Source organism: Siniperca chuatsi, linkage group LG10 (assembly GCF_020085105.1).
Source record: "Siniperca chuatsi isolate FFG_IHB_CAS linkage group LG10, ASM2008510v1, whole genome shotgun sequence".
Taxonomy (NCBI): domain Eukaryota; kingdom Metazoa; phylum Chordata; class Actinopteri; order Centrarchiformes; family Sinipercidae; genus Siniperca; species Siniperca chuatsi.
The window spans coordinates 13,186,950-13,199,903 of record NC_058051.1 but is presented as its reverse complement, the minus strand read 5'-3'; the positions used below and the strand labels follow the sequence as shown (position 1 = coordinate 13,199,903).

Sequence of the window (12,954 nt, the reverse complement as noted above, 5' to 3'; positions counted from 1 at the left end):
ACTCCCATCTTGTGGCCAAGAGTTTTATTCATGACATACTGTATGGTGACACTTTTCACTCAGGCTCTTACAGTACCATACTACCATACATTTGTACCATAGGTGAGTATACTGAGGACACAATTCCTTCAGTGTGATAATCCACTCATTGAGTTTTGTAACAAAATATGCAAGCATCCATAAGTGGTTTCAGAAAATGAAAAACAATCATTATAAAATGTATATACACACACATATGTCTCAAGGCCCAAAGCCAAAAACAACACACCTAGATTCATATTAAAACATTCATAAATTAACTCCAATAATTGGAAAGTCCAACTCTTTTACTGTCAGTAACTGAATTGACACACAAAAACTCTCAAAGTGAGATACCCCAACCCCACAACAGGAAACCATCAGTTTGGACGGAATATGTGTGGTGAGGAAAAACCCAGCCTGCTGCACATTGACACCATTTATTTGCAAGAAACTGAAAATCTGACGTCCTGTGGGGATTTCAGTTTTCTTCCCTTGCGAGGGTGTGCAACAAGAATCAGTGGCTGAGTTATTAGACTAGACTTTCATGTCAAACGAGATGAAGGAAATGTCAGATGTGGTGAAATGATCCGCATCAGTACTGCTCATACATCATAGATGTACTCTGAAATGTTCATACAGTTTAAATACTCTTTACTTTGACTAGATAAATGCCAAAAAATAGTAAACTGATTTGTGGAGGTACAAAAAACTCCCACAGAATTCTAAAAAGGATTTTTTTTCTTCCTTTTCAGCACTTCTGCTTAACCTTAACACACATACACAATCATAGATTTTCACACATTTATATTTCAGCACTCTGCTGTAAAACCACAGACCTTCACCGTTGGGCTTTAAGAGAGGCCATACGAGAAGCTAGAGGTTTAGTGGTATGTTTTGGTTGTACAGCTAATGGAAGGGGAATTCCCCTAATTATTTCCACCTAGATTACTAGAGTTCTGCCTAAGTTTTAACAGGTCATGATGTCCTTAAAAATGCAACTGTTGTTGTTGTTGTTGTTGTCGTCACATGCATTTGAGAAAGCCACTTAATGATCCAAACTCCAGTTCTGCAACTGACTCTGCACTGCAACAAATCTATTATTGTCTATATGTACATTCTGCATTTTAAGTTTCAGTTTGGAGGTAAAATAAAGTTCGACTCAAGAAAGGAAATATGATACACTTGTCTTGAGTGCATTTGATGATATTTACCCGTTAAAAGAAGTAGGAAAAGAGGAAGTACTCCAATTGTAGTTGGGCCTATCATGATCTCCACAGTGCTCCGTAATGCCATTTAACTAGCTAGATTGTAATATACTGTACATCTGCATTACTCAGTATGGATCATTTGTGACATTACTGCAGTTTTCTGTGGTTGTACCATGTAGTAGCGACAATTAGTAACGTCCTTTCCAGGAAGTTTCTTGTCTTATGCACTGGTGTCCAAGGTTCAAGTACTGATGTCTCTCATTGTGTGATAGTATGGTATTTGTGTCCCAGGTGCAGCCTCAGGTACCCTGCATTGCCCCATTGAAACCATGGTCTGTGTAATTTCTGCAGGCTGTGAAACTGTCCTACAGTTTAGGCCTCCACTGCAGCTTCTCCAGGCTTTCCTGCAGCAGCTGGGCACAGCCAGATAAATCCATGCAGTGCAAGGCTGAGAAGACATCATTCAGGCTCGCAGAGGAGCGCTGGCTCCACAGTCTCAGCATCTGGTACTGCCTCTCCAAGGAGCCCAGACCCAAACCGGCCTCCAGCTCTACCCGCTCCAGCTGCTGATCTGCCACCGAGAGCAGACGCAAGAACTCCTTCCATCTACGCAAGGGCACCTCCTTGATAATCGCGTAGAGGACGATGGCAGGCCAGTGCTCCGATTGCTCATCTTGTCTGGCAGCTGGAAGGAAAGAATCATGGACAATCAGAGGACACTGGATGTGCAAAACTGAAACCTCTGCTATGGAAAAAGGTCAGCTGCAAGAGTGTGCTGTCTGTCCAATGTGCTACTGCTAACCACATCAAGATAAAACTTTTTTGTGCTTTCAAATGCCTCACGTTTTCTCTTTGTGATTCATATAGCTCTGTCCTGCAGAACGTTATGTTCTTTGGCCAGTCTAAAGGTCATCAGAAACAGAAACTGTGCAGAATCATTTGAGCATACCATGTCAGGAGATCAGCTGTGCAGTGCCTACATTCATTATGAAAAGGTTCAGGTGCTCTTAAAGGATAAGTTTGGTGATATTCTCTATTTTTCTTACTGTCAACAAAGTGTGTGCTAAAGACAAGGTAGGAAGGTGCTGCTGCACTGCTACCTGCGGAAAGATTCAAGATTCTTAACTGCCTCTTGTACATGGGTTAAATAAAAAAAGACATAAAGCTACTGTAAAACATCCTGCATCCATACGGTCAAGTCACTCAACATAGTGATACAGAACAACACAGTGCACAGGACTGTCAACAACACTTGGTAACTTGGTGAGTATTAGGTGACTTGGATGCAGGTTTGTTTTGCTGTGTCCACCTAATAAAATTCCCTGACATACAATATGCAGTAAAAGCAAAGCAAACAACCACCATCCCCAACTTATGAAAAGGAATAGAGAACATAAACCTAAATCATAAACACAGCAATACGACCACAAGAGGGTTTTCAGCTCAGCCACAACAACATGTCATCATTAATGACAAGAAATGCAGTTGTTTTTAAGGTGAAAGTGTCAATGAAGGAGTATTTTTCTTAAACTGAATTTGAGAAGTTTGCTGGGCAACACAGGGCTGTATCAGGCAGTTAGTGAATAACAACTTAAACTGCAATATCAAGAGTGAAGCATTGATCTACTGTAATTTGTTTTAAATATAGGAGACTAATTAAGTCTTATGGATTCTAAGAATGAGCAAATGAGAGGTAAAAACAAAAAAAGCAGTGGAAAATCTATGTGGCTTCATCAAACTTTCACACTTCACATTCTATAAATAACATCTAAACGTGTGGATGTTGATGATTTCAAAGGAGTTCAAACATGATGTACAAGGATGCAAATTCACCGTTAAGTGACATGCACTCACTATCTGATTTGCCATTTCCTTTCATGTCGAACTGCTGACTGATGCGAAAAAGTGAGGGCGTCCTGTTTCCCAGTTTCCACCTCCACACCGTGATCCACACGACCGATCAACGATAAATAGAACGCTGAGCAAGCAGAGAGTGACAAAACTGCAGCTTAAGATAATACACCACATCAGTAATCAGATGGGGAAAACTATCACGATATTTTTCTTCTTTGAACCAGACAAGCTGGAGTCTTTGTGCATGCAAGCACCCACTCTGCTGAAGTGTCTTTGAGCAAGACACTAAAGTTCCAATTTTATGTAATCTGATTTACAAATTCAACCCTTACATTTCTACTAATTTGATCAAAAAATGGTGGTAAACTCACACATTTTGTACACTTCCTCTGCTACCAATTTTCAAGAAGCTCTGAACTCTCTCTGCATCTGAATCAGGCCTCTTGAAAGGTGAAGATATGATATTATGTTAGTATATTGCAAATATTCCAGTGTCACCTCGCACAAAGTCCAAGTTGAGAGGAAAGAGTTTACAATGTTTTTGCATACAGCTTCTCTCATTAAGCATAGATCACAACTGTTTTCTGTATTCTGAAGTATTGACACACACTGCTCCATAAAACACGTCTGTGGTGCAGAAAGAGAAAAAGTTTTATGGTATTATGTAAAAGTATTTAAACAATATCAGCACCAAGGATTTGTTCTTGTGTTCATGCTGTTGACACTGAAAACAGCAACTACATACAAATACAAAAATGAACTGCAAAAGTTAGATATGACCCCAGAAATTTTAATGTATTATTCCCTTAAACAAATTTATTGGATCTTTCTCAATTTTCTTGACTTTGTTAATCAACTGTCAACTGTCATCATCAATCGACTTTCGGTGATGACATATCTTTTGGGGTCATAAAGTGTCTGATGTCAGAAATCTGATCATCACACGTTTATATTATACACCTTTGTATCACTTGTTTCTAATCTATCTAAACAGGCTTTCTGAGATCTTAGCAAAAATTAATCTGCCACTCTTCCTCTTACTTCTTTTTTCAAATAGGCATTTGAGGTAGTTTGTCCCTCCGTCCTTCAAATGACCAGTTTCTCTTTACTCCTGGTGCTGTTCGAGACCACCTCAAAAATGCAGTTTCATACGGTAGACACTCCTGAAGAACTCTTGACTCCATTTCACAGTTTTTTTACAGTGGCAGAGAAAGTTTCTTACTTTCATTAGGCAAAATGTCTTTTCGATAATATGAGTCAGGCTTTACATCTCAACACATTATCGAAACTGCTCTGCTTACAGGGTGATAATTTCATTACAGTTTGATTCAAAGTAGATCATCAGCTACCTTTCATACATGCTTTCCTTCTCTATAGTATCATCCTATGAATCTTTTTACGTTATTGTTAGTAGTAGTAGTTGTAGTAGCAGTTGTGGCAACAGTAGTAGCAGTTGTAGCAATAATACTACTATGAGATGACCTCTGACCTTCCATGAAAAAGGGTGAAGGGAAAACAAAATAGTGCGCTGTTGCATTATTCATTGTTAGTTAGCAATTATGACATTACATAGACAGCTACAATCCATGGTTCAGGCCTATTTTAACATGCCATAGCTCACTTAATTTAAGTTTGTTTCATACTGCAATGCAATGCAAGCTTCTGCTGAATGAATGTAAAAGATAAAAATCTAAATGAAATGATATCTTACATATACATATCTCTGATGTGTATACAACCACTTATTTCATCTATATTCCACTGAAATGTTTTTGGGTAAAATATTAGTTATGAAATGTTACCATTTGTTAGTTATCGTCCTCCTGCACCAGTGTTGGAGAGGAACAATGATGTCAAACATCACAATATATTGAACAAAGTCCAACCAAGTCGTTCTTTCACAGGCTGTGCATTGCAGTCGAGCATCAAATACCAACTCTTACCTTTGTGTTCAGTACCTGGCAGTAGTTGACGGATGTGGGCTGCATGTTCTGGTGTGGCTGGACTCTGACTGAGAGTCATCATGGGAGTTTCCTCCGATATGGTAAATGTCTTGGAAGGACAAACAAGAAAGTGGAGGTAAAAATCTTTGTTGCAACCAACTCTTTAAGGTGTTAGAGAGTGACTGGTGAAATTCTTCAGCCTACGACTGAAACCTTTTCTACGATTCTTCAGCCTTTCTAAAAGTAAATTATCTTGATAAATTTAACGAAAGCTGTAATAAATTAACTAGAAATTGTGATCAACATTTCACCTTTGTTCTTATTGACCTTTACATGCTTGTTTGGGTTTTTGTTTCTCACAAGGCTCTCTGACTGTCCACCTACAGTACTGCTCCAATCTATATCTTTATCTCAGCAGAACACAAAGAGCATGAAACTGAGCACAAACCAGTGTAGTCGGGCTGTCGTCTCGATGACTGTGTTGTTCTGTTAGGAGGAAAGCAGATATTATCAGTAAAGCTTCCTGCTTAGACATGTTCAGCCAAGAAAGCTAATTCAAGCAAAAAGGAAACTCAGTGAGATTTCTGTGAAAATACATTTCTTTTGTTTAATACAGGAAATATGTTCTGTGGCAATAAATGTCTCTTAAACTTGCATTTTATACACACACTTTAATTCAAGTTTATCTTTGGTTGTGTTGTGTGATAGCACCTGCTGTGTATCTACAAAAGAAAATGCACAAAAATGTATATATTTAAAGTATTTGTTTACTTAATTTTATACATCAAGTATTTTAATGAGGTTAAAGACTGAAGCTTTGAAAAATTAAGCCTGGGAAGTGATGCAAACCACCAAGCGACAGGATTAAGCTACTCATGTCACTGTCAGTGGTGGAAGAAGTACTCAGACCTTTTACTTATGCAAAAGTAGCAATAAAAACACTCCACTACAAGTAAAAGCCATACATTCTAAATGTTACTTAAGTAAAAGTACAGAAGCATTAACAGCAAAATGTACTTAAAGTATCAAAAGTAAAAGTACTCATTTGTAGGCGGAATGGCTCCTGGCAGTGTTATATTATTAGATATATATAATAGTGGATTATTATTACAGATACATTCATGTGTAAGCAGCATTTTAATATTGTATTTAGTATAAACTATTTTTCATACTGTTGAGTTGTTTGGTATATAACACTGTCATATTTACAAGCTGATCATATGATGTTGTTGTTGTATGTAAAATATTAATCTCTAAAGTAAAGTGTAACTTAAGCTGTCAAATAAATGTAGTGGAGTAAAAAAGTACAATATAGGCCTCTGAAATATAGTGAAGTAGAGGTAGAACTTAAATAAAATGAAGTACTCAAATAAGGTACAAGTACCTTAAAACTGTATTTAAGTACAGTACTTGAGTAAATATGCTTAGTTACATTCCACCACTGTTTACCGTTGGATTTGGGGTCCTCGACAGGTGGCTCCAGGTCTTTGTTCGGACTCCAGCAGGGACAACTGTCTGGGTATCTGAACAGGTTCTTGGTGAAGAGCAGGAGCCAAAACAGCACCAGAAATGTTGCCATAACCCCCATGAGATACAGCCAGGTTTTGTTCACTGTTGTTGACACAAAGAAACACTGACATCATTCCACCACTCATCAATTCTAACATACAGAAATTCTGTCAGAAAACCTTTTATGATGAAAACATGAATGATCCTCCAGATAACTTAACTAATTAAAATCCAACCACACATGATGCAGCAAAACAATCAGGTTCTGTTAAACTTACCAAAATATCCACATCTAATGTGTGTGTAAAGGGCATATGATATTTTAAAACTACAAAACCACAGGCCATTGAGTTATTCTATAACTAACTTGTTAAAGTACAGATTTAGAACTAACAGTTATTTGGAAATGGATTCCCAGTAGGAGTCGATGCATTGTCTGAAGCTGTGGTTCTTGTAGATATAGCTGTAGCAGTCGAAGTCATAGATTTAGTCATAAATATAGTTGTAGATGTAGTTGCAGATGTGGTTGTAGTTGTAGGTGGATTTGTAGAAGGTGGAACTGTAGTTGCAGTAGAATTCCTCTTGCATTCTGGGTCTTTCAAACACCCCTTACTGAAAAAAAGGAGAGACTAATATAGACAACAGTGGAATCTGACAACATATTTATCCATACATTAAAGGATACGTTCACAATTTCAATGTGATGGGGTACAAAATCCACAGTCCTTGTTCTGTGTAAAAATATGTTCCAAAGTTTATCTGAAGCTTATATGAGGCTTCAACAGTTTGAATTAGTCAAATCAAGCAGATATCTTCAAAAGTTAGTCTTTTTTGTATAAAATCTTTGCCTGGACAGTGTCTCCCTGCTAAGCTGTAGTGGAGGGATAGTATACTAACAAAAAGAGGGAAATTTGTACTAAAAAGACTGTAACTTTGGAAGATTGATTTGCCTAACTCTGACAGCTGAAGCCCCAAAATAGCTTCAGATAAAATTTTGAATACATTTTTGCACAGAAAGAGGACTGTGGATTTTGTCCCCCGTCGCTTACATTAAAAGCGCATTAGAAAGGGATCTTTCAATGCCAGCATCAACAGATGGAATGATTACAGCAAGTAAAAACTGTTACAATGTTCATATGGGCATCTGACAATTGTTTTAAGACAGACTTGAACCTATCCTTAAAGTGTGTTTTTTAAAAGGCAAAACAGCAATCTTGTGTGCACAGTTACAATCCTTTATCAGTAAAGCTACCCTAACAGTCTTAACAAAACCGCCTTTGTGTTAAACGTTTAACATTTTAAGCTCTTTACAGGAAGGGCCAGAGCCGCCTCTATTTTCTGAAGAGGCTGAGGTCCTTCAACATCTGCCGGACAATGCTGAGGATGTTTTATGAGTCTGTGGTGGCTAGTGCTATCCTGTATGCTGTTGCATGCTGGGGCAGCAGGTTGAGGGTAGCGGACGCTAACAGACTCAACAAACTGATCCGTAAGGCCAGTGACATTGTGGGGGTGGAGCTGGACTCTGTCGGTGGTGTCAGAGAGGAGGATGCTGGGTAAACTACATGCCATCTTGGACAGTGTCTCCCACCCACTCCATGACGTGCTGGTCAAACAAAGGAGTATCTTCAGCGGAAGACTTAGTACTTCTATTCCTGTGTGCACTGACGTGATAGTGAGCTGCTGTAACAAAAGCGTTTCCCCTCGGGGATCAATAAAGTATTTCTGATTCTGATTCTGAACATCTGCAGCCACACTGTTCAGCACAATCAGCACAGGTAGTGCTGGGCCTCAGTAAAACCACAGGAACTGAGTGTCTAAAAGAGAGGAGCTGAATGCTCTCTGAATGAGAGCAAATGAATCACAAGTGTCCTCCACTCTAACGAAAGACAACATGCCCCCTAAACTGAAATCATACCATGCTTGATTTGACCATGGAGATACATTTTAGATCAAGACTAAAAGGCAGTTAAAAGATCAAAATAGCTGTGTTTTTTTTTCATTCTTGTTTTTGTTTTGTTTATGAAAATGTCTTCAAATATCTTGTTTTGTATGCCCAACAGTAAGAAACCCAAAGACATTCAATTTAAAATAACATAAACAGCAAATCGTAACATTTGAGAAGCTGGAGTCAGCCAATAGTTCACATTTTTGCTTGGTTAAACTACTGAAACAATCACTTATCAAAATTAAATTAATTTTCTAATTGTTTCAGCTTTTGCTTCCACCCCACAGAGGTTTTTGTCAGTACACAAACACATTCATTACTCTGGTTGCAATCTGCATAATTAAAAATCTATCTGCTCCCACACTAAGCCAATCAGATGATAAAAGAGCCTCTTAAACAGACATTTTGAATCTACTACAGTATGCAGATGGATTTTTTTTCTGATTTCTGCCTTCAGCTGAGGTTGCAGTTCTGTGTGCGTGCTCTCCACTCTGTCACAAAAAACTAAAATCTAAACATGTCTGAGTTTTCATCTGTCATATTGTAAGATCTCCCACCTTTGGCAGTGCTGGCACTTCCTTTTGTAGTCAGGATTATTATCAGCCCCTGAAAAAGAAAATATGAGAGTGATTGTGAGAATTCAAAACACTATATGGCTTCCTTTTTAGAATGCATATATTATATTGAATAAGCCAGAATATAAATCAATATGGCAGCTGTGAATACAAATCTAGGGCTTTAACACCCGTTGACTTCACTTACTGTTTTTACAGTGGCATGAACGACAAAATCTTGTGGCAGGGTTAGAGCCTGTACTGTAGTATCCCTCTTTACAGTCACATACCACATTACTATTAAAGGAGCAGGGCTTTATTTCCACCTCATAATCTGGGGAAAAATCAAAACAGTGTTTCTGTCATAATGCACAGCATTAACACACAGTCCTGACAAGGTGGCCACAGGATTTCATGCTGTACAATAAAATCGGGAAAGCATGATTCAAGGATTATTATCATCAAGTTTCACATTGCTTCAGTTAGAACACAGCTAATTTCTTAAGTCTAGTTCAAAATGTATGCTAAACCTGTTCCAATTATCATTATCATATTTTTTTGCTATTATAATTTCTATACTTTATCAGAATGGCATGACAGAATGATAATGAAGCTCATCATGAGAAAAAACAGGCGATTGTTAACTGCAACAAATGGCATCATATCTTTATTCAAATAACCATAAAATGTCATGCCAATGAATTATTGTGGTCAAATTTAACTTCAAAAGCTTACACAACGTACCACAAGCTGACAGCAAGTGTTTCTATCACCCAACCCAATCTATGGTATTTGAACAAGATACTTACGGCCACATGATTCACACCTCAGGCATCTCTGTATTAAGTTGTGCTTTTCTGTGAATGTGCCATTATCACATTTCTCACATCTGTGCTTTCCAGGATCATTACAAGCACCAACTTTATGATATCCTTGGAAATGGTGGCGAAAAGGAGAAAAGGAACGAGTTAACATGTGATAATTCCACAATAACTCTACAACACAAGGCCAATGCATACAGTTCCATGTTTTAACTTACCAGGTGGGCACACTGCATAACATGACATAGTGGTTTGTTCTGTCACCTCAGTGTAACTCTCTCCAGTGGAAAGGAAGGCAAGTAACAGTGGGAAAACCTGAAACAAAAGACGAGGTTTGATGATCTGAGGTACAGTGTGTGACACTTTGACACCACAGCTACCATACAAACGGACATCAGAGGGTTAGGATCACAAACATTTGAAAGGATATCAAAAACCTCATGTATGGGTGCCAGGTTTACACCCTAAGTTTAAGCAATTCTCAACCACTGCTGAAAAAAGTTTTTCCAATTTGTTGCCTCTGAAGCACTCCAAACTGTTGTAGCCCATGCCTGATGCATGCTGATGAGGAATGAACCAGACCAATTGCTAACTGCCAAGACATTACTGATATTTGCATATCAGCTTCCCATAGCAGCTTAATCTGATCTAAGGAAGGAGATGCAGCTGTATGGAGTCTTGTTTAAAACAGATAGTACATGCATTTGCAATGGATCATTGTCCAAGCATTCTTCAGTCTAACTGTTTGGACTGTTGGTCAAACAAAGCATGACATCTGAAGATGTGACCTTGGACTCTTGGGAACTTGTGATGGGCATTTTTCATTATTTGCTGACATTCTAAAGACCCAACGATTAATCATAAAAAGAATTGGTAGATTAAACAATAATGTAAATAACCGTTAGTAGCAGTCTGAGCACATTTATTAGGTTGTAAAATGTGCTACCAAAGCTGCAAGATCATGACAAAAAGCCCCATTAACCAACAGACCTCCCCAACTTCACTTGTCCACATATAACTTCATGTTTTACTATCATCAGCACTGCAATCTTGGTGTTTCGCAGCAAGAAGCAACATGTTGAGCCTTAATGTGAACTCTTGAGATTGCATATATACACTGTACTCAAGGATATGCAAATGACAAGTTCTTAAAAAAATTGTAAACATTTTAAATGTATATTGAGACATACTGTATGTTTGTTTGGTCATGTTCATGGCAACAGCAATACTGTGATTACAGTTCCTGTAACAATGATGATTATCTAAAATCCTCTCACAGAAACTAAATTAAAGCTAAATAAAAAGATCTGATTGGATTACTTACCAAGACAAAGTCCATGTTGGAAGAGTAGACCTTGAGGAAGTTAAACAAACAACTTTAGATGAGTGTTAGTTTCACTTAGAAAAAAAAAGGCTGATTATCGCAATATATCACCAGGCGAGGACATCACTAAATTCCCTAACAAGATGAGGCATGCTGGCTTTAAGCTATCTGTAGAATTCCTTTAAAGCTGAGTCAAATAAAGTGTTAAAGGTAGCCTGTGTGTTTGTCTGTGTGTGTGTGTGTTTGTGTGTGTGTGTGTTTGCGTGTTTGTGGGTTGGAGCTGTCAGTTCTTTGGAGTTTTCAGAGAAACAGTGTGTGAAACAGGAAACACAGTGTGATCAAGTAATCCCTCCCCCCCACACAGTGACACAACTATTGGTGGCAACGCCAGCGCATGAGTTCCTCTGCCTGATTGTTTCCTATAATTCCATTGCACTATGATAATAATATGATTCAGACACAAGGACTGATGACATACATGGGACTAATTCAAGAACCAGATACAGGGGTTGGATGTAGGTGGTGGTGGTAGTGGTGTGTGAAAGGGAAGGGCAGCACACTGGATTTATTAGGGCATATTAGTAGCTACCCCATTTTCCTTCTCTTCATAAGCAAGACTGAAAACAAAGATACAAATTCAGTTGAGATAGTAGGCATGTACCTGAGTGAGGATCAATCAAATACAGTAAACTCAATCCCTGATCAAAGGGGTGAATATTGAAAAAAATCAAATTTATCATAAAAGTCTACTTGACTGAAAGCCTTTGAACACACACACACAATAAAAATTAACAGACATTTGCTGCTGCAGTAAAACTTGATTGTGCTTCAAAAACTGCTGTGTGTGTGAGTGCTGACTACAAAAAAAATCTCAGTCTTGGCCTATTATTGTATATATAACTTATAAGCAATATAGAGAATAACTTATATGTAAGTAATAATGTGTAAAAACAGGTTAAATTAATTACTTACTGTATATTAGTAATTTAGTCTACTATTCATATCTAAACTCTTAAAACACCTGGGGGTTTTTCACCTGTTCCCCACAAAAGTTGGTAGAAATTAAGTTTGCAAATTGACTGAAATCAATTTCAATCATACTTGATGCTTGATTGTTTCTTGATGATCTTCTTGATGTTTCTTGTCTCTTTTATGGTTCTGACACTCAAACTGCACTGAACAATGGAATTATATCAAGCACTGGGAAGTAACTAAGTAAGATGATTATGTAGATTCATAAATAGTAACTCAAGACAATGTTGACATGGTATGGGGTACCGACTAGATGTACAATACTGACAAAACGATGGTGCTCGGCAGATAGGAAGTGCACATAAATTACTTAAACAAAAGGTAAAACCATCGTCAAGGAGGCCCCTACCCAGTATGCATTGATTTGGTTATTTGGAGGTCAATAAGAGTCTAGACGTAAATGTTCCACCTGGGTTAAATGTGGTTAAAAAACAAATGTTTTTAAATGTCTAAGCTACATATAGCTATAATTTCAACACTGTTTCAATGACTAAATTTTAATGTGAAGCAAATCCTAACTACACAAAATTCCCGCTTAACAGTGAAATATGGTCATTGAAATGCTGTTTGTGAACCATGTGTTAGCACAATGCTAACACATGGTTGAGATCACCCTGTTATACCAGTTATACCCAGATATACATATTTAACTTATATATTTAAAAACTTTTACTTTCAACCAAATTTAGCCCAGTTTTAACCTTATCACTGTCCAGATTTTGGAAAAAAAAGGACTCAGTCAA

At 37.8% G+C, this 12,954-nt stretch overlaps 1 protein-coding gene across 1 annotated transcript; it reads right to left on the bottom strand.

Moving 5' to 3' along the window:
• Positions 1–9: 9 nt before the first annotated feature.
• On the bottom strand, positions 10–12,220 carry si:ch211-112c15.8 (tumor necrosis factor receptor superfamily member 1A). The gene is made up of 10 exons (XM_044212941.1): positions 11,180–12,220; positions 10,074–10,170; positions 9,844–9,966; positions 9,243–9,368; positions 9,038–9,086; positions 6,930–7,147; positions 6,476–6,637; positions 5,475–5,512; positions 5,042–5,135; positions 10–1,914 (listed from the first exon to the last, which is right to left on the bottom strand). The coding sequence occupies exons 1-10, from the start codon at positions 11,192–11,194 to the stop codon at positions 1,595–1,597; spliced, it is 1,242 nt and encodes a 413-aa protein (XP_044068876.1). The 5' UTR covers positions 11,195–12,220; the 3' UTR covers positions 10–1,594.
• Positions 12,221–12,954: the final 734 nt, after the last annotated feature.

Coding starts and splice junctions, on each gene's coding strand:
- si:ch211-112c15.8 (XM_044212941.1), bottom strand. Junction 9,967..10,073: donor TTATGCAGTGTGCCCACCTG/GTAAGTTAAAAC, acceptor ACCATTTCCAAG/GATATCATAAAGTTGGTGCT. Junction 9,369..9,843: donor GAGGTGTGAATCATGTGGCC/GTAAGTATCTTG, acceptor ATTTTTCCCCAG/ATTATGAGGTGGAAATAAAG.